The sequence below is a fragment of the Papio anubis genome, chromosome 8, assembly GCF_008728515.1.
Source record: "Papio anubis isolate 15944 chromosome 8, Panubis1.0, whole genome shotgun sequence".
Lineage (NCBI taxonomy): Eukaryota > Metazoa > Chordata > Mammalia > Primates > Cercopithecidae > Papio > Papio anubis.
In genome coordinates this window covers 64,389,795-64,411,243 of record NC_044983.1, presented here as the reverse complement: position 1 = coordinate 64,411,243, position 21,449 = coordinate 64,389,795, and the positions used below count along the sequence as shown (strand labels likewise).

Here is a 21,449-nt window from a genome sequence, read left to right as displayed (position 1 = left end):
CAGTGTTTTGTGGTTTTCCTTGTAGAGGTCTTTCATGTCCTTGGTTAGTTATATTCCTAAGTATTTTTTTTTTTTTTTACAGATATTATGGAAAGGCTTGAGTTCTTGATTTGATTCTCAGTGTGGTCGCTGTTGGTATACAACAGAGCTACTGATATGTGTACATTAATTTTGTATCCTGAAACTTTGCTGAATTCATTTACCAGTTCTAGGAGCTTTTTGGATGAGTCTTTAGAGTTTTCTAGGCATATAATCATGTCATCAGCAAACAGTGACAGTTTGACTTCCTCTTCACTGATCTGGATGCCCTTTATTCCTTCTCTTGTCTGATTGCTCTGGCTGGGACTTCCAGTACTATGTGAATAGAAGTGGTGAAAGTGGGCATCTTTGTCTTCTTTCAGTTATCAGGGAGAATGCTTTCAATTTTTCCCTGTTCAGTATAATGCTGGCTGTGGGTTTTTCATAGATGGCTTTTTTACCTTAAGGTATGAACCTTCTATAACAATTTTGCTGAGGGTTTTAATCCTAAAGGGATGCTGGATTTTGTCTGATGCTTTTTCTGCCTTTATTGAGATGATTATGTGATTTTTGTTTTTAATTCTGTTTATGTGCTATGCTACATTTATTGACTTGTATATGTTAAACTATCCCTGCATCCAAGGTATGAAACCCACTTGATCCTGGTGGATTATCTTTTTGATACTCTGTTGGATTTGGTTTACTAGCATTTTGTGAGGATGTTTGCATGTATGTTCAAGGATACTGGTCTATAGTTTTCTTTCTGTGTTATGTCCTTCCCTGGTTTTGGCATTAGGGTAATATTGGCTTCATAAAATGATTTAGAAAGGATTACCTCTTTCTCTATCTTTTGAAATAGTGCCAATTCTTCTTTGAATTGTCTGATAGAATTCAGCTGTGAATTCATCTGGTCCCTAACTTATTTTTGTTGGCAATTTTTTATTACTATTTCAATCTCACAGCTTGTTATTAGTCTGTTTAGAGATTCTATATCATCCTGGTTTAATCTAGAAGGGTTGTATATTTCCAGGAATTTATCCATCTCCTCTAGGTTTTCCAGTTTATATGTGTAAAGATGTTCATAGTAGCCTTTAATAATCTATGTGTTTCTGTGGTATCAGTAGTAATATCTCCTGTTTCATTTCTAATATAGCTTGTTTGCATCTTCTTTCTTCTTTTCTTGGTTAATCTTACTATATTTATCTTTTCAAAAACCAATTTTTTGTTTCATCTATCTTTTGTAATATTTTTGTTTCAGTTTCTTTTAGTTCTCCTCTGATCTTTGTTATTTCTTTTCTTCTTCTGGGTTTGGATAGTTCTTGTTTCTCCAGTCCCAGGAGGTATGACATTAGATTATCTGTTTGTGCTCTTTCAGACTTTTTGATGTAGGCATTTAATGCTATGAACTTTCCTCTTAGCACTACTTTTACTGTATCCCAGAGGTTTTGATAGGTTGTGTTACTGTTATTGTTCAGTTCAAAGAACTTTTTAATTTCCTTCTTGATTTCCTTGTTGACCGCATGATCATTGAGGAGCAGGTTATTTAATTTCCATGTATTTGCATGGTTTTGCAGCTTCCTTTTGGATTTGATTTCCAATTTTATTCCAGTGTGGTCTCAGAGAGTACTTGATATAATTTTGATTTTCTTAAATTTACTGAGACTTGTTGTATGGCCTATCATATGGTTTATTTTGGGGACTATTTCATGTGCTGATGAATAGAATGTATATTCTGCAGTTGTTGGGTAGACTGTTTGGTAAATATCTGTCAAGTTTAGGTCCATTGTTTCTTTGTTGACTTTCTGTCTGGATGACCTGTCTAGTGCTGTCAGTGGAGTATTCAAGTCCACCACTATTATTGTGTTGCCATCTATCTCATTTCTTAGATCTAGTGGTAATTGTTTTATAAATTTGGAAGCTCCAGTGTTAGGCATATATATATATTTAGGATTGTGACATTTTCCTGTTGAACTAGTCTTTTTATCATTATATAATGTTCCACTTTGTTTATTTTTAACTGCTGTTGCTTTAAAGTTTGTTTCATCTGATATAAAAATATCTACTCCTACTTGCTTTTGGTGTCCATTTGCATGGAATACCTTTTTCTACCCCTTCACCTTAAGTTGATATGAGTCGTTATGTGTTAGGCGAGTCTCCTGAAGACAGCAGAAACTTGGCTGGTGAATTCTTATCCATTTTGCCATTCTGTGTATTCTAAGTGGAGCATTTAGGCCATTTACATTCAATGTTAGTATAGAGATGTGAGGTAGTATTCTATTCTTTGTGCTGTGTGTTGCCTGAATACCCAAGTTTTTTTTCACTGTGTTATTGTTATATGAGTCCTGTGAGATTTATGCTTTAAAGAGGTTCTACTTCGGTGTATTTCAATGATTTGTTTCAGGGTTTAGAGTTCCTTCTAGAAGTTCTTGTAGTGCTGACTTGGGAGTGGCAAATTCTTTCAGCATTTATTTGTCTGGAAAAGACTGTGTCTTTCCTTCATTTATGAAGCTTAGTTTCTCTGAATATAACATTCTTGGGTAACAATTGTTTTGTTTAAGGAGGCTAAAAATGGGTCCCCAATCCCTTCTGGCTTGGGTTTCTGTTGAGAAATCTGCTGTTAATCTGATAGGTTTTCCTTTATAGGTTACCTGATGCTTTTGCCTCAAAGCTCTTAAGATTTTTTCCTTCGTCTTGACTTTAGATAACCTGATGACTATGTGCGCAGACAATGATCTTTTTGCAACGAATTTCCCAGGTGTTCTTTGAGCTTCTTGTATTCAGAGTTCTAGATCTCTACCAAGGCTAGGGAAATTTTCCTTGATTATTCCCTCAAATATGTTTTCCAAACTTTTAGATTTCTCTTCTTCCTCAGGAACATCAACTATTCTTAGGTTTGGACATTTAACACAGTCCCACACTTCTTGGAGGCTTTGTTCATTGGAGGCTTTGTTCATGTTTTTAAAATTCTTTTTTCTTTGTCTTTGATGGATTGGGTAAATTGAAAAACCTTGTCTTTGAGCTCTGGAGTTGTTTCTTCTGCTTTTTAATTTGATTGCTGATACCTTCCAGTGTATTTTGCATTTCTCTAAGTGTGTCTTTGACTGCCAGAAGTTCTGATTATTTTTTATTTATGCTACCTATTTCACTGAAGAGTTTTCATTTCATATCCTGAATTATGTTTTTGATTTATGTAAGTTGGACTCACCTTTCTGTGATGCCTGCTTGATTAGCTTAATATTCAATCTTCTGAATTCTTTTTCTGGCAATTCAGATTTCCTCTTGATTTGAATCCATTGCTGGTGAGCTTGTATGATCTTTTGGGGGTATTAACCTCGCTTTTTCATATTACCAGAATTGTTTTACTGGTTCCTTCTAATTTGCGCAGACTATGTTAGAAGGAAGATGTAGGGTTCAAGAACTGCTGTTAAGATTCTTTTGTCCCTTAGTGTGTTCCCTTGATGTTGTGTTCTCCCCGTTCCCCTAGGAATGAGGCTTCTTGAGAGTTGAACTGTAGTGATTGTTTTAGCTCTTCTGGGTCTAGTCATCCAGTGGAGCTACCGGGCTCTGGGCTGGTACTGGGGAGGGTCTGCAAAGAGTCCTGTGATGTGATCAGTCTTCAGGTCTTGCAGCTGTGGATACCATCACCTGCCCTGGAGGAGGTAGCAGGGGAGTGAAGTGGACTCTGTAAGGGACTTTGGTTATGTTTTTGTTTAGTGTGCTGGTTGGCCTCCAGCCAGGAAGTAGTGCTTTCAAGAATGCATTGGCCCTATGAGGAGGATGCAAACCCGCCCTAGGAACACTTGGTTAAGTATTCAGGTTTCTCAGGTGGTGGGGAGGGCCATAGAGTTCCCAAGAGATTATGCCCTTTGTCTTTGGCTACCACAGCAGGTAAAGAAAGACCACCAGGTGGGAGCAGAGATAGGTATGTCTGAGCTCAGCCTCTTCTTGTGTGGGACTTGCTGTTTCTGCTGTGGGGGATGGGAGTGTGGTTCTCAGTCCAATGGGGTTATATTCCCAGGGAGATGATGGCTGCCTCTGCTGAGTCATACAGGTTGCCGAGGAAGTAGGGGAAGGCCAGCAGTCACAGGCTTCACCCAGTTCCAAGGCAGCCCATAGTCCTAAAGGCTGGTCTCACACCCACTGTGCCACCTCAACAGCAGTGAGTTTATTTCCAGGCAACAAGTGATCAGGGCTGAGAACTTGCCCCAGACCATGAGTCTCCTCATCTAGAAAGTAAGAAGACTCACAAACTTTTGCATCTCAGGGAGCCTGCAGTGGTGGTCCATTTCCTTCAAATAGTCTGTGGATTCTCTCGGCTTTCTTGGTATGTTCCTGCGGTACTTCTTGGAGCAAAAGTTCATGATGTGAGTCTCCACATACTGTTCTGTCTGTCCTAGTGGGAGCTGCAATCTGGTCCTGCCTCCTGTCACCATCTTAATCTTGAGCGTCTTTGGGCATCTTTTGATAAACATGAGTTTTTAATTTTCTACAGTTGAATGTTCCAATTATTTCTCTTATGGCTGGAGATGTTTTTGTACTGTTGAAGAGGTCCTTCTCAATCCAGGTGTAAGAAAAATACTTTCCTATAGTCTATCTTCTAACTAACCAGGTTGAATATATGGACTGTGTTTTGCTCTTACGCTGACTGATGAAGATGTGATGTACCTTAGATGGCACTGGAGTGACATTACCTGTACTTATTTACATATACAACAAACATTTTGAATTGCTCTGATATTAAGTTTGTTTGCTAAGTTAAGGAATTTCCATTTTGTACTATAGAAAATGGAAATGAAATAAGCAGCTTTATTTTCAGAAAAACAATGAACCAAAGAGGGGTGAGATTGTCCAAGGAGAGCCAAGAAGGGAGTTATACTTGATGGAGAAAGAGGGAAAAGACATAGACCAGGCAATATTAGGGCAAATACAAAGGAGGGTGACTCTGGGAGGAAATTCTGAAGTGACATTGACATAAATGGAGACCAATTTAAAACAGGGCTGGGAGAGATGGAGTATGATATTGTCAAGTATGATATTGACATTTCTGCCCAAGAAGAATGACTGGATCAATGACGTGAGAATGGGAGCAGCGGGTATAGCAAGTGACAAGGGGCAGAGAAACAGTTTCATTTTCTAGAAATCCAGCTGACAACGTGGATTTCGAAAGTTTGAATTAGTGACATAATATAGGGAGTAGCCAACTTACAGTTGATCTGTTTGGACCTTAAACAGAACAGGGGCATAAAGAGATTACTCCTCAGAATCCACACTTCTCAATTCCTTCTATCCTTTGCTCTTATCCTGACACAAACAGCCCCAAGGAGTGTGCCAGTGGTAGATACGTAACCTGCAGCTACAGTGAATTCACGCAAAGGAAGATGTCTGGTTTACTTTTTTCCTTTATTTCTTTAATGTTTAAGTGCCACTAGAACTGCAATAAATATTATTGAACTTAAAACTTACCGAATGAATCTGGGATTTTTTCATCTGGAGAATGAAGCATTGGTAGTGACTCTTCTGTCCTTTCTTCCAGATTGTCTCCTTGAAGCCTAAATAATTAAAAATGGTCATTGAAACATCTCATAATATTAAATTGTGAAGTGTGAACTATGCACCATGGGGAACATGGCTGTGAACTTCAAGACTCTAAACTCAGATGTGCATGTTCAAAATAGAAATATAAGTTCACTAAAGCCATTTTAATATAAGATTTTTGCTATTCTAACCATTAAGGAGAAGTCTTCTATATTTCCTGTTATATACATGCTATACATGCCAGGATTTATCTAGGTAGAATCTGCTTTTCTTCTCAGTCTGATCGTAGAAAAGTTTAGAAGCACATATTTTCACTTAAACCCCAAATGGGAATTGAGTGGAAGGAAAACAAGAGGCCACACAGTGTGCTCGCCTAGCATCAGGGTCTGGGAGTCATAAAAGGGTTTTCTTGATTCCACAGAGGTTTATCAAACACAGTCTTCCAAATCAACCAACCTAAGCTTTAAGACCTGTGGGTCGAGATATGTATCAGTAGTGGAGGTAAAGATTCCTAAGGTGTGACTGCCCAGGCTTCTCATAGACACTGAGCCTTCCTCAGGAGAGAACAATAAATACAGGCATAATTTATAACTATACTGGATTGCTTCAAATGTTATAATGTTATATAAGTTGTAATTTTTATAAATGTTATAATTCTCAGCCATTTTATATCTTTGCTTTTATACACCACAGCAGAATCTCATATAATTTGCTTTTTGACTTTTACAAATTCAATCATATATGCATATCTCTTGATCTTCTGTGTAATTACAATGTGAATTATATATGCACCATAATTTTTATAATATTAAATTCTGCACATCCCTCTATTATACATTTATACTTACTTATTACCTTCTGTATATGCAATCACACTTACTGTATTGTATAAGAAAATTAAACAATTCTCAAGGGGAATTTCCTGAAAGTTGTAACATTTTTTGCTAAACTTTGTATGGTTTTGTACTTTTAATTAATTTTTTAATTAATTTTGTAAAAAGGCCACTTTTAAATAAATAAATTAGCCACATATTTTTCAAATATTCTCTACTTTTTATTATATTCCCTTTGGATAATCAATTTCAGTATTCAGCAATATCAAATATTCTGTTGTGGGCTCTCTTTGTCCAGGACCATTCTATCAAAATCATATCAAAGAGAGAAGGTACAGAGATGCATTAAATATTAAAAGGTATGAGTAAAAATTATTATTGAAAATTCACAATGAACTCCAACACATTGGGATATTTAATATTAAGTTAAAACCCCAGGCCAGGTGTGGTGGCTCACTCCTGTAATTTCAGCACTTTGGGAGGCTAAAGCAGGCAGATCAGTTAAGGCCAGGAGTTCAAGTCTGCAGTGAGCCATGATCATGCCACTGCACTCCAACTGGGGTGACAGAGTGAGCGCCCCTATCTCTAAAAACAGTAAATTTTTTTTTAATCCTAAAAAGAAAATAAATTTCCAACAAAGACAGAAGGAAGCAAGATCTAAAAACAGTGCTGTAATTTTTGTTTGCTTGTTGTATTCATCAATAAAACAAAATATTTATTTAGCACTTATTAATATGCTCAAGCATAAGCCAAATGTCATAGAGATGCAAAGAAATTATAACTGTCCCTGATAGGCTTTAATATATCTTAATGGAAGAGACCAATGGCTATGGACAAAAACTCAACAAATTGGGTGGCCTTGCAGCTGGCTTGTCCTTGTCCACACAGTGCCCTCCAGATACCTTAAGAGCTGAGTTTACCATGACTTGGCACCAATTCCATTGTGGAATGCTTCACAGTCCTGCCATCCTCGAGTGCTCTGCCAATGTTTCCCAAGCTGTAATCCACACAGCACCACTTCTGTAAGAGGTTAATGGGTACTGTGCAAACAAGGGGTGTGTGGGCAAGTCCGGGAAATACAGTCTAAATAAAAGTTAAATTGTTTTTTGTTTTTTTACCATAAGAGTTTTACTCATACTCCCAAAACTTTTTGCTTTGCTTTCTAAAACTCCTTTTCCATATTAAACAAACTCCCTTATATTTTCAGCCCCTAAACAGAATGTTGGCTGCTCGTCATTTTCATATTGGAAAGTCTCCCCTAAGAATATCACATCCCTTTTCTCTAAGACTCTTCCAGTACCTCCTCTCCCGGGGAGGCTGCCTGACCCACCAACCTGAGATAGCACAGGATTATGTATAACTTTCTTCTCTCTGTCTGCAACAACTTGGGTCAGGCTTGGAATTTTCTTCTTCAACTCAAGTGTTATTATTATCCTGAGTGATTTTGATATTCATGTGTATCTACCTGCTAATGTTAAAGTCCCTTGACCCCCTCACATTTGGGGATCTTCCCTTCCACTTCACCTTCCTTAACCTAAGGACAGACTTGGAATTGCTTCATGGCAGAAATCTGTAAGCCCCGTGTTCTGGTCTCCGAAAACAAACTCACCTCCTTCAGGCTCTTTCACAGTGTCACTCTCCTTAATACTTTCCATCCAACCAAATATTAACAAACCTCCATTTCCCTATTCTTTCCCCTGAGTATCAGGGAATGTCCCCTCCTGCTTCCTTGCCTTCCCTGCTCAGTTGGGACTCATTGTCTCAGCTTCTCTGCACCCCTGTCCTCTGTCACTCCTGCAAAGGCAGACTTCAAGCCTATATTCACCTACCGTTTTTCCCGCACATGTGCTACTGAACAATACTCGAGAAAATCATCATTCTAGGATTGGTGACTATAAATCAGTGATCTCTAACTTTAAACTTGAACTTCTTGGTTGTCTTTCTTTTTTCCATTCCTTTGAAAGTATTTTCAAAAATCTCGCCATCAGTTCTCCTCTGTGTCACCCAGAACAATGATGTAATCAGGAGTACGGGCCTCATCTTGCCCTCACACACCACCTCCAGAATTATCTTCACCCTGATCTGTATTCACCACCTTTCCAATGCACAGAGCACAAGAGGCCCTGTCTCCTGTGTAAGGCTGAGGTTATCCATTATGCTGGAAAGATTAGGATCTCAATGTCTCATCAACCTATTTTATCCACTGTCACCCCACCACCAGTATTTTTTCTGTTTTTTTCCACTATCATTTCCCACAGCATATGAACAAGCTCACTTCTCTTTCAGTCTTAAAAAAAAAAAAAAAAAAAAAACCCACAAAAATAAAATACCTCCCTTAATTATGTAAAATAACTAGCTGTTTCCTTTTCATGCTCAATCCTCTTTGAGCCAAACTCCCATATTTTTCATTCAATGCCTTTACATCCACAGTTTTTATTCACCCCTCAACCTATTTTAATTTGGTTTGTGCCTCCACCACGAGAAAACAGCTTATGCCGACTGCCTGACCTCCTAATTGCCTTGCACAATGGGAAATTTGCAGCCCTTGTCTTTATTTGATCTTGTGGTCAAATAGATGTATTAATATCTATTTGTTCTTAAGGCAGTCACTGCTTTTCTTCTGTGGCCCTTGTCTCTCCTGCATATCTGACTACCATTTCTCAGTCTCTTTTAAAGGCTTTCTCTCTTTGTAAACCCATAAATACTATATTTTCCCTCAGCTCTATCCAAGGCCCTCCTTTTCCAATTCTAATCATCTCCCTGAACCATCTCATCCACTTTGATAGCTTTTTAAAGTTCATATAGGTTGAGAAATTTTAAATCTGTATCTTAAACCACCAGCTCAAGATTGGCGTACCCAAATTCTTATAGGACATATTACTTGTATGCAAGATAAGCTCCTCAAAGGCAACATGTCCAAAAGCAAACTCATCTTCGGAATCACTCTGCCTCTCATTGCACATGGCTAACCAATCTGTCTTGCTGAATCTACTTCTTAAAGAAATGTCTCGAATCCATCACTTCTTTATAGTACTGCCATAGTGTGACTTCTTATCTTGATTTGTCTGGATTATTGTGTAGTTTCCTTACAGACAGCCATACTTAGAAACCCCTTTTCCATATGGCTACTAGAATGTCCAAAACACAAATCCAGCCATATTTTTCTCATATTTTAAATATTTTAGAGCAAGAGGTCTTAACATTATATTCATGTTAACATCATACTCAAGTTAAGACATGGGTATACTCATGTTGCTCTAAATATTCTATGAGTATAATGTTAAGACATCTTGCTTTAAAATAAAGCATGAGAATATTATGGCTAGATTGGTGAGCAAGCGGTCTTAACATGAGTATATAATCACAATAGTTCACAGTGAATGGAATGAAGAGTTGTGGGTGGATGTGATCTTTTTTGGAGAGAGAGACACTAATTTTAGCCAGCTTCTCAAAATAATCCTTGACTCACAAGGATTTTAGAACTACCATTTTTATTGGCTTCTCATTACCTACAAGATGAGTTATGTCTCCTTCATAAGTCATTTGAGTCTCTATATTGCATAATCCCTACCTGTGTCTGCAAATTCATCTTCTTCGATCCTCCAGCATGGAATTTATACTCCATGAACTCCAAACTGCTTTTACTTTTTTCAGGAATTTTGTTATTAAGCCTCTGTGTCACTATACTATTACTTCTGGCAGACTATATCTACACCTCCCCACGGCACCATCCCTCTGCATTTTACTATCTGGCTTGTTTCTAGGTTTTCATTCTAGATTCTCCTCTTTTCTGAAGGTTTTCTTCCAAAAGTCTTACCACCTGTGCAAATCTTTACCACAGCTCTTACTTCAACTGTGATTTAATTATTTACGTAGATGTCTGTGTTTGCCAAAACACTGCAAGTGTCTTAAAGGAAAAGATTTTGTTTTTCCTATTTTTATGTAATTAAAGTCTAGTTTAGATAGAGCTTGGTACATTGTAAACTCTAAAAGAGATTTCTTAAGGTACTTCTCAGTGATTATTTCATCTTGGAGATAAAGAAAAGAAAATGTGGCCCAGCCCTAAATTGGGGATTTTGTATAGAATACTATAGTATACTTATAACTATATTCCCTTGAAAAGTGGTAATAATTATGCTGCATATATTTAAGGTTAAGCTCTTAGCCTGGTTCACCCTGTGCAGGGTGTGAGGCAGAGGCTTATGTGTGAGTGGTTGTTTGACCCGGGAGGCAGGAGTGAGGGATGTGAGTGTAAAACATGAAAGGAGGAAAGGCAACACAGCATGAGTCATTGAGCCAACCCCGGACAGGTGGCTGTTGCTCAACCCCACAAGAATTTTTGAGGAGCCTAATGAGGTGTGTCCACTTGAAGGATGAAAGGACAAAGCACTTATTCATAGGTTTCTGGTCAAGGGTGGGCCTTGGGCACTAAAATCCCTGAGCATTTGAGTTGCACATACATTTGTATTGAATAATTCCCATTGGCCATCCTGGGTCAGGAAATAAGATCTGAAAGAAACCAGGATGAGTCAAGATGCTGAACTTTGCATTTGCACAAAGTTGCTTGTCCCACTTGAAGCATGGGAAGAAATAGTTGTCGAGAAGAGGTGAGGAAGAGAGTATTTGAAGTGGGATACAAGTGGGGCTGATGAAGACAGTAAACGTGATTGAATTTAAAATAACTGACTGAGATTGGATTTTATACTGGCCAGTGAGATCTTGCTAGAGGAAATGCTGTTATAAATATTAGTAAATTCCATTCCAAAGTCTGTGTCATTAATCACCTTCCATTGACTTAATCTTAACAGTGAATGAGGCAATGAAAGTTTGTATCCACAGAGATTATTGTACCTATCACAGAGCCTATGATAGTACCTAGTACATGTGCATGATCAATAAATATTTTTTAAATAAATGTTGCTGAAAAGTTTCTGGCTCTTACAAGATAGACTTAAGGAAGATGGACTAGTCAAGAGAATAGAGGTCAGAGTTCGTTAAGAGGATTGGTTGCAATAGCAGTAGTTACAATTTTGCTTGCTTGGTGATGTTATGAGATCCAACTGATCCTGATGTTTCACTCTGTAAGAAAAAGCAAGGAGACTGAAAATAGTACCAAGTAGCAGCCAATTACTGGACTAAAAGGATCAATAAAGACACACAGCAGCCAAATCCATAATGAGGAGGGAGTTTTAAATAATATAAACAGTGAGAGAATGGATGGTGACTTGTGCTATTTTTTTTATACTTTAAAAACCCAAAACACCCAATAAGTTGATATAATTCCCTTAAAAAAATTCCCTGATGTTGAATATCAATTCAGTTGAACCATGTGATAGATGAGAGAAGATTTAAATAACCAAATTAACAATTTTTTCCTGTTGGACTGAAATAGCATTCAGATTTCAGGTTCATGAGGAGTCATCCTTCCATATATTATCATGGAGAAGCACACACACTCATACACATATATAAAATATTTATAATCTTCCCTGAGTACTTTCTGGAAGAAAACAATATCTAACTAAAGAGTAGACATTTGCCAAATGTTTTTTTGAATTGAATACGAATTGAATACGTTGCAAGTAACAAACATCTAGATAGGTAAGATAAATTCAGATGCAATCTTGCAAACCAGAGGAACTAAACTTCGTGTAGCAGGAAGCTTTGAAAGTTTTCATTTATATGCCTCATATGGTAAAAGCAGTACTAAAAACATAATATTCATCTTTGGATTGGTGAAATCTAGGAGGGTATTTGGGGAGCTTTTGTGATAATCCAGCAAGAGTGATAATCCAGCAGAAGCATGGAGTAAAGGGTGTGTATGGAAAGTGCCCATGGTGGCCGAAGCAGTTTCAGGTGCTAAGGAGAGAGTAATAGGTAAAGCTGGCCAGCTTCCGTTCTCATGGTGATTACATTATGCCAACTAGAGACGATGAACAAACAAGTAAAATATACAGAATCAGATGTCGATAAGAAATCTAGTTAAAATTAAAGGAAGGAAATGTAAAGCACAGAAGGCATATAAGGAGGGTCTGTGGGAGGGGCAGTGTACAGCTTCATAGCGTGTGTCTGGGGAAGGCCTTCCTTGAAGGTGATCTGTGAGCCTAAACTTGAAGAAATGAGGGATTAAGTGACTCAGACCTCTGGAAAAGAGCATTACAGGAAGTGGGAATAGCAAAGAAAAATATATGGAGGCCAATGACCAGAGTGGCTTGAATGAGGGGAGGAGTGGGAGAATATGCCATCAGAGCGGTAGCTACGGCATTTGATGATGAATAATCCAGTTTTCTGATGACAGTGGGAAGCCACTGGAGAGTTTCAAAACATAGAAGTGACTTGATGGGACTTTTGCTATAACCTGCTGTGTTGATGATAGCCTGCAGGAGCAAGCATAGGAGCCAGGAGACACTTTAGGAGGCTGTCATACCAACCGTAGTGAAAGATGAGTGTGGCCAACAAAAGGTGCAGTGCTGGAGGTGCTCAGAAGTGGACTGGCTTAATTAGACTTTGGGGGTGAAAGAGCAGAAAAAAAAAATGTAAATATTTCTGACCTGAGCAGCAGAACTAATCCTGTTGCCATTTAGCAAAATAAGGAAAACAGAGAAATTTGGTAGGGATTAAGTGGAATTTTGTTTGGGATATGGTAAGTTTAAAATGCATTTCAAGGAACATTTATTTTGCTTCATGGAATAAAGTATTATCTGATTCTAGAATCGCAATGAAGATAATTGAGATCTCGTTAAGCTGAAAAATAAATAAATAAAAAATAAATAAAATGCATTTTAGACAGGTAGGTAGAGGTGTAGAGACGTACGTGGAAATCCGTGTGAAGATCTCGAACAGGCTGTTTGAAGTGGTGGGGAGAGTTTTGCCTTCCCTGGATTCCAAAATTTCTACAAAGAACTTTAGAATATGCTATACTACTATTTAATCCAGCTACTTAGAATACTATGATATTATATTTCACTGTAAAATAAATAGTAGATCCTGATGAATGTCAATTAGATCAGGGGAACCACATTAAACAGTTTTGGTTTTAAGAGATTTTGAGCCATTGGCTTCAAAGGGTTAGAAAATTAACCTATCTTTCTCCTCTAAAGTCTGCTTTTAATTCACAAAGCCTCTTTCATAACAACATTCATCAAGTTACTTCTAAGTCTCTTTCAAATGTTAAATTTCCATTTTTAGAATTCCAGTATGTTTCTCCAGATTTATTTTTTGAGGGAAATTCTAACAACTTATTGTCACTCACTCAATTTTGAAGTCTTAAAAAAGTCAAAACTGTCACCAACATCAAAAATTTATTGGGCACTTTCAAAGGCAAAGCTCTGCCTTAGCCCTGAGCCTGTAATTTGGCATGAGACCACTTGCATTTGCATGATCTGCCCAATTACTTTGCAGGCTTCCTGAAGCCAGACACTAAGGTCTGATACTCTCCACAACATCGGGGCCTTGCATATTAATTTACGCTTGTGGTCCCCAGAATAACTGTCTAATTCAAATGCTGTCTATCTGAATTCCCTCAGCATTTGAATGGTTCCTTTTTACCCTAGGAAAAAAGTCACTGCTGCCCTACAAAACCTTGCCTCCATCCTCCCGAAGTCCCAGGTCTTCAGCATGTTCTTTCTCCCATTCTCTTTTCCAAACCCGCTTAACTCCATCTCATTCTTCTCTTTGATCCTTGATGATTCCAACTTGACACCTTGGTGAGCAATCTGCTTACCTTGATTCTGGCCCTGTGACACCATCTCTCAGATCCCTCCCAGATATCCCTGCATCCTAGACACAGCTCTACCTCTCCCAAATCTTTTCCAAAAAAATTTCCAACACTACCTAGATTTCCTTTCTTATTTTAGTATATTCTTTTCTAGTTTATTTGTTTGTGGGTTTTTGGCATTTGTCTGTAGGTACTCTTGCTGTGGCTTGATTCTTGCTATTGATGTCACAAAAGAGGATAAGCAGCAATGCATGAAGATGAGAGCAGAATGAAGTAGAATAGCAGAGGACTGCCCTTACATTCTGCTTCTTCAATTCTCTCTCATTCGCAAGAACCTCTGAACATTTACCTCTAAAATACAATGATTAATGGTGACATAGAGACAGAAACCATCCTCTTTCCTGTTAAATTTTCCTTTTAACTTCCTATCTCCTGAAAGTGAGATATGGGCCTGCAAACTATCTGTAACTTTCTAATCAAATTTATGGTTCTTTTTATACACGCATGGTGGCAGACATGTAGTTGGCACAGGTGCTCTCTTATCTGGACTGCTAATTACTTTCCTGGCAGAAGCTTAAGAATTTTAAAAACAAATCTAGGGAAAGTACACTTGGAGAATAGATATGTTTTGTGTTTGGTCTCTTCTGCTTTACCTCAACTCAAATGTAAAAATGTCAACACTAAATAAGGTAGAGAACATGAAATCCGGAGCAGGATTGATTCACGACAAAACCAGATTTTCCAGGCAGATATGACCAGAATGTGGGCCTCTGACTCACACACCTTGGCCAGGTTATTATGTGCACAAAGGACAACCCTGGGGACATTGCAATCTCCCTGAAACCTGAGGCAGTCAAAAGAAAGGATTATGTTCAAATGGCCAGCATGCTCTGGAGCTAAGGAAACTCCAGGAGAAAGCAGCCAAACATAGACTATCTGAGCTAGAGGCAGCCCTGGGCATTGGAATCAGCACACTTCTTTCAGAACAATTGTTCATGCTCATTTTTAACAGGGTTTCTTGTCTATAAAAGGATCTGGTGAAGTGTGAGTGTGCTTTCAGCCTGTCTTGATTCCTGGAGCCAACCTTTTTAAAAATCAATCAAAATGGACATAGGCAGTTAAGGCCTCTGTGGACTATCGATGGTTCTCAAATTTTAGGGCACCTTGAAATCTCCAACAGGACTTCTAGAACACACATTGCTGGGCTCCATCATAGACTTTCTGATTCAGAAGGTCTGAAGTAGAGCCCAAGAATTTGTGTTTCTAGTAAGTTTCCAGATGATGCTGATATTGCCGACAGGGCATTTCGCCCTCTGTAGTGCCTCATCTTTACAGCTTTATAGCTATGGAAGCAGGCCTTTCCCTTTCCATCCACCCTCATTGTGGTAGTTGTAATGCAACATGCCCAGAATTTCAAAAACGGGGAAGACTCTACCAGGGGATATTGGTGTTTTTCTTACTCTAACTTGCTGGGTATTGAATTTTTGCTGAACATTAAATTTTCTTCCCAAATATGTTCAATCTTACTGAGGCTCAAAATCTAAGTGTGACTCCACTTGAGCCCAGGATCCTGCATACTTAGCCTAACAGAGAATTGCTTGGTCAGCAGACATCAAGTTCAGCAGCTGTAAGGAATCTTTTTAAAGCACTGATTTCTAGCAGGTTGAAAAATGGGACTGTGTGGGAAGCTAAAACATCCTTCTGAAAAATCGCCAAAACCTTGCTTCTTCTTTTAATCATAGATCCCTTTATAGTACTGAAACTGAAGGCTGCCTCACATATGTACGCGATGAAAGACCAGGCCCTTTTCTGTATATTCCTTGGAGGTATCTGTTAGATAGCTGACTTCTTTTGTATATAGCCAATTTCTCTCCTTCTCTCTGGTGGCTAAAAGCAAACTCAACACTTCCAGGCTTTTCTATGCTATAACACTGAAAGTGACAGTAGGTTTTGCTGCCCTGGTAAGATGGTTTCAGTTCCCTTCTTTGCTTTTTCCTTTTGAAAAGATTTAGAATACTTAAGAATAAATTGTGATAACTAGTAAAATTAGAAGGTATACTGAAATGTTCAAGTACACTGAACATTCCAAAGTAATATTATTTTGTACCAGAGAAAGATGACATTTTAGTAGGGTTCTATGTGCCCACAAATGGCAATTGGAAGAATGTCACTAGTGATATACAGAATCACAAACATGGAGAAATTGCTACAAGACATGGAACCAGCAAGAAGACATGAATCGGGGTAGCCACATAGCAACTTTCTTTAGAAAGTTGTACATTGTTTTGGAGATAAAGGAACTCTGGAAAACCCCACTGAGTTCTTTCTAACTAGGAAGGATGGAGGATAGAAGGCAGGAAAAATCTGAGATTCCCGTAGAGTTCTAAAACAACTGTGTCCTGAGGTTGCAGCCTAAGGAAAGTGAGCTGTCATGCAACACCAACGAGCAGAAAGGCTCCCCTGAGGGGGGATTTTATAACTCATTTCTCTACAAAGGTTTAGGATCATGCCATGCAGGCATCACCTTGCTGAACTGGAGGAAAGTCCCCCTAATCTGGAGCAGTGAGAGCAGTCCATGGGCTGGGGACTGCTTCACTAGGAGATACTCACTCTGCCAAGAATCAGGAAATCAGTAGCTCCAATGCCATACTCAGAAAATAAATTCAAAATTCTACATCCTCTATCTGCCCTTACTAAAACCTTCCCTGTGGTGGTCCAAAGCGAAAGAATCAAAATGCAAAACTCATTCATAAGCAAGCATAAAATTAGGGATGACTAGCAAGTATTGAGGTCATTTAAGTAACAGATATAAGACTAAGTCTGTCATTCGAACAACTATGGTTAAAGATCAGAATGCTCACACTAAGATTCTAGGCAGAGAGGACACATGAGGGAAAAAAATGCAACAATCATTTAGCAATACTAAACTGCAAAAATCCTGAAAGTAATGTGAGGAAGCTGCAAGGATTTTAAGTACACCAATTCCTGTATCTTACAGAAGTAAGAGATACTGCTTCTGATAATTCAACACATATAAACTTAAATATATTCTCAATAGCTTAACAATAACTGCCTGTGAAAATAAGCTATATAGCTTACAAATTATAGGAGAAGAAATACAGCAAATAAAAGGAAATATCAAGAAATATTAAAGTACAAAAAATGACTAGCAATTTACAAAATATACCTGATATAAAATAAATTAGGTCATTTGTTTATTTAATATGAGTGTGGGACAAAAATCTACCACATATTGACTAAAAGAGGTATCTGGCACAGAGTTATTAAAACAAGTTAAAAGTTAAAGGATGGAGAAAACTATGCATGAAAATGCAAAGAAATTAATCTGTCATAGGAGTAGAGTTGAAACAAAAGACAATGCAAAGTAAAGTTTAGCCATAGTTAATATTAATATTAGGTAAATCAAAATTAGAGGGGAAAAGGGATTAAATAGCAGTAAGGTGGTTAATTGCAATGGATTTGTATTAGCTAAATTGCATAGCACTAAATTATATAAAGCAAATCATTTATAGCTAAAGGAAATTATAACTAATTTTAGTAAAAAGTGAAGCAAAGCAATTACAGCTAACAAAATTTTGAGAAAAAGTAAATGATGTAGAACTTTTTTATGTAGCAGCTTGGTAAAGATTTAAAAACATGATATGGGGACAGATGAGTGCTTGTGAAATGGTGATGGAAGAGAATATGTACCACACTTTAAAAGCGTAATTTGGCTATCACTATAGATATAAACTTATATATAAATAGATATTGATTCATTAGATTTTATATCTCTTCTGAATCATCACTTCCTTTTGAGGAATTTATCCAAAGTAGAAAATTTAGCAATGTTAGAAAAATGCTCAGTACTGTGTTGTTTAAGGAACAAACTAAATATGAACAGTAAAGGACTAGTAATAAAAAATAGGGACTATATATATAATCTATCTATATAGAATCTATATATATATCTATAAAATCTATATATATGATCTATATATAATATAGATTAATCTATCATATGTTTTGATTGTGTGATATATATATAGTCCCTGTTTTTATTACCAGTCCTTTACTGTTCATATTTATTATATGAGCAGTATTTTATTATATATTTATTATGTATTTTACTATAGACATATTCGTGTCTTTTTTTCTCCCCTTGAGACAGGATCTCACTCTGTCACCCAGGCTCGAGTATAGTTGTGCAGTCACTGCTCATTGAAGTCTTGACCTCTTGGGATCAGGTGATCCCCCCATCTCAGCCTTTTGGTAGCTAGGACTACATGTGTGAGCCACCAGGCCCAGCCTACAATAGTGTCTTAAACAATGAGAAAAGACGATGCAGGTAAATATCTATTGATGTGTCAGATGAGTCACAACAAATTAACTGAAAGAGCAAGCAGCAAAACAACATATATTTTTATTTTACTTTTGGAAAACAATCAAAACACATGATAGATTAATGAATGAATGGATGGATAGATGATAGATAGACAGATAGATTACATAGATGACAGAAAAAAATGCAAAGGAAATTACACTGGATTCAGTGCAAAGTGTCTCTCCCAAGCTCATGAGACATACGATAATTCTCCCATCCAAGTACTAAACAGGCTCAACCTTGCTTAGCTTCCAAGATCAGATGAGACTGGATGTGTTAAAAGTGTGATAATTCTGATTTCAGAATACAGAGCAACAATATTACTAGGAGATCTGTACCTATTTTCCAAATGCATGGTTCCATGTGACACTCTCTGTATTTCAGTAGCCTAGAGTAGAATATCTGAAATTTAAGCATACAAAGTTAATTTGTTCTCCCTTTCCCCTGTGTTTTAATGTAGCATTGATGTACCTATAAAAAGGAATAAACAGGCTGGGCGGGGTGGCTCATGTCTGTAATCCCAGCACTTTGGGATGCCAAGGTGGGTGGATGACCTGGGTCAGGAGTTCAAGACCAGCTTGGCCAACACGGTGAAACCCTGTCTCTACTAAAAATATAAAAATATAAAAAATTAGCCAGGCGTGGTGGTGGGTGCCTGTAATCCCAGCTACTCAGGCGGTTAAGGCAGGAGAATTGGTTGACTCCGGGAGGCACATGTTGCAGTGAGTGGAGATCATGCCAGTGCACTCCAGCTTGGGCAACAAGAGCGAAACTCCATCTCAAAAGAAAAAATAAAGGAAAAGAATAATAAACAGTTGCTAATTGAGTAATTCTTACTTTAGCATTACCTGTGAGCTTGATATATTTTCTAGATATTAAGTTTGTTGTATGGCAGGAAACTTGGCTTGTTTAACTTTGTGTTCAACATAACCTTGTGAAAAAAATATAAATTTGGATAGTAAATCGTTTTTTGAACAGCCCAATATTAAATTGCTTCCATTATCAGTATTTGGACATCATACTGAAATTTGTTAATAAGCGAGTTGAGGATCTGGAAAAAAGATGGGTTTAGAAAATGTTAAGTATGTAGAATCCTGAAGGAGGTTACAATGGAAAAAATAAAGGCTTTATTTTACCTATTGATAATGCTTTAAAAATTCTTAAGAAGGACAAACACTGAATACAAATGTCTGCATAATTAGAAAGCCAATCAGGCATAAAGATATTAAGATGGTTCATCTTTTGGCATAATATTATAGAAGAAGAAATACATTCAGTGACTTACCAGGTAACATAAATACTGCTTTGTTAAATTTTAACTATCTTATTCTAGAAATTATTTTTTATGATGTGCATGTCAGTTGGTCTCTTGAAATGATCACAAATTTGTTTATAGTGAAACATTTTTCTCTCTGCCTTCTGCTTTGGGAAACTAAAAGTGTTTCGCATTGGTAACCAAAGATAGCCTATAAAAGTTTTCCGAGGAGTCTTGAATATTTCTAAATTTTATTTATTTTTTGCAGAATGATCATATTTCAAGTAAAAGTTTTCCCAGATTTTATCTATTTTTCTAACTTGCATATGGCATGACTTAAATGTTAAAGAATTTCTGATTTTACACGAGAAAATGATGATTATATTTAAAATTCTGCACAAAATTATTAATGGATGATAAGCTTCAATGATCTCCCCTGAAAATACAGACTTACTGAAACATAATACATGATGACATTGACATCAAAGCTATTTCACACTAACTTTTGTAATTGAAAATAAATACATACTCTGAAAATTCTGGTTCTTACCCTGAAATGTTACGAGAAAAATCAAAATTTCATGACAATTAGTATTCTTTAATAGCAATAATATCTCCAGTCTTGTTTCATTCTTTTATATTAGTAAGGCTAATTAACTGTTCACTAGTTATGGGTATAAGAAATAGAAGAAATAAATAAAAATAAAATAAATAAAATCTTATGGTTGTGAGGGCTTATGCACACCATTTAGGAACTGTGATCAAATTATAAGGATAATTACTAAGCAAGTAATTAAAAGTAATGGAAATTCCAATTTTACCAAAATGGGAACCAGTGAGATCCAGAATGTTTAACAAATGAATAACTAAGAAGCCTCCAGATGTGGATAAAAAAGTGAAATATAAGCTTTCACTATTCGTTCCTATTTATTACATAATACATCTCACTTATGACAATAGGGAAATAAAAATGGGAAAACAATTGGAAAAGTATTTAAATCAATGTTTTCTTATTGTGACAACAAAATAAACTATAATAGTGCTATTGCTGTTAAATTGTTAGAAAAGTTTTTAAGCAAGAATAGATACTAGAACATTTTCAAAAATTGTATTTTTTACTTCATAATTTATATTCTTGATATTTATAGAAATGCACACAAAACTTAGAAACTTAGACTTTCCTGTCTTGGCAATTTCTATGATTATTTTATCTATAGAAGCAGCATATAAAGCAAACACTCTTTTTCAACCAAATTGTCATCATTTCCCAAATCACTTAAATAACATGTTTTTATTGTGTGTCATTCTGTCAAACATTTTAAAAAAATATTCCCAAGGTGGGCACAGAGAAGCCAGATGCACTTAAGGCCTATTTGTTTCATTTTCATAGGATTTTTGAAGGCAGCTTGTTTTCCTGGATAATTAATTTCCTGGATCAATCGCCCTTCTATTTTTAAAAGCATAGCCCTTAGAAAACATTCCATAAAAATCCTAATAAGAGGTGCTTAGAGAAAGGGCCTTATAAAAGTTAAATTTTTAGGAGCATCCAAGTAGCAAATAAGTAGGTATTTGGGGATATTGCTTATACTGAGGCAGATTATTCATTTGAAAAGAAAATAGCAACTGGCACATTGCAATATTCCTCCACCCTTTTTGTGGTACCCCTTTCCTGTTTGCACCTCATTCTTAATTTATTATTAAAAGCCA

General features: G+C 36.9%; 1 protein-coding gene across 2 annotated transcripts in view; it reads right to left on the bottom strand.

Moving 5' to 3' along the window:
• C8H8orf34 (chromosome 8 C8orf34 homolog) overlaps nt 1-21,449 on the bottom strand; it is a 477,522-nt gene that overhangs the window by 105,000 nt on the left and 351,073 nt on the right. For both annotated transcript variants that reach the window (XM_009213159.4, XM_003902840.5), the window contains one exon: nt 5,482-5,567. In XM_009213159.4, coding sequence (XP_009211423.2) covers nt 5,482-5,567 — 86 coding nt within the window. The remainder of the gene's footprint in view (nt 1-5,481; nt 5,568-21,449) is intronic.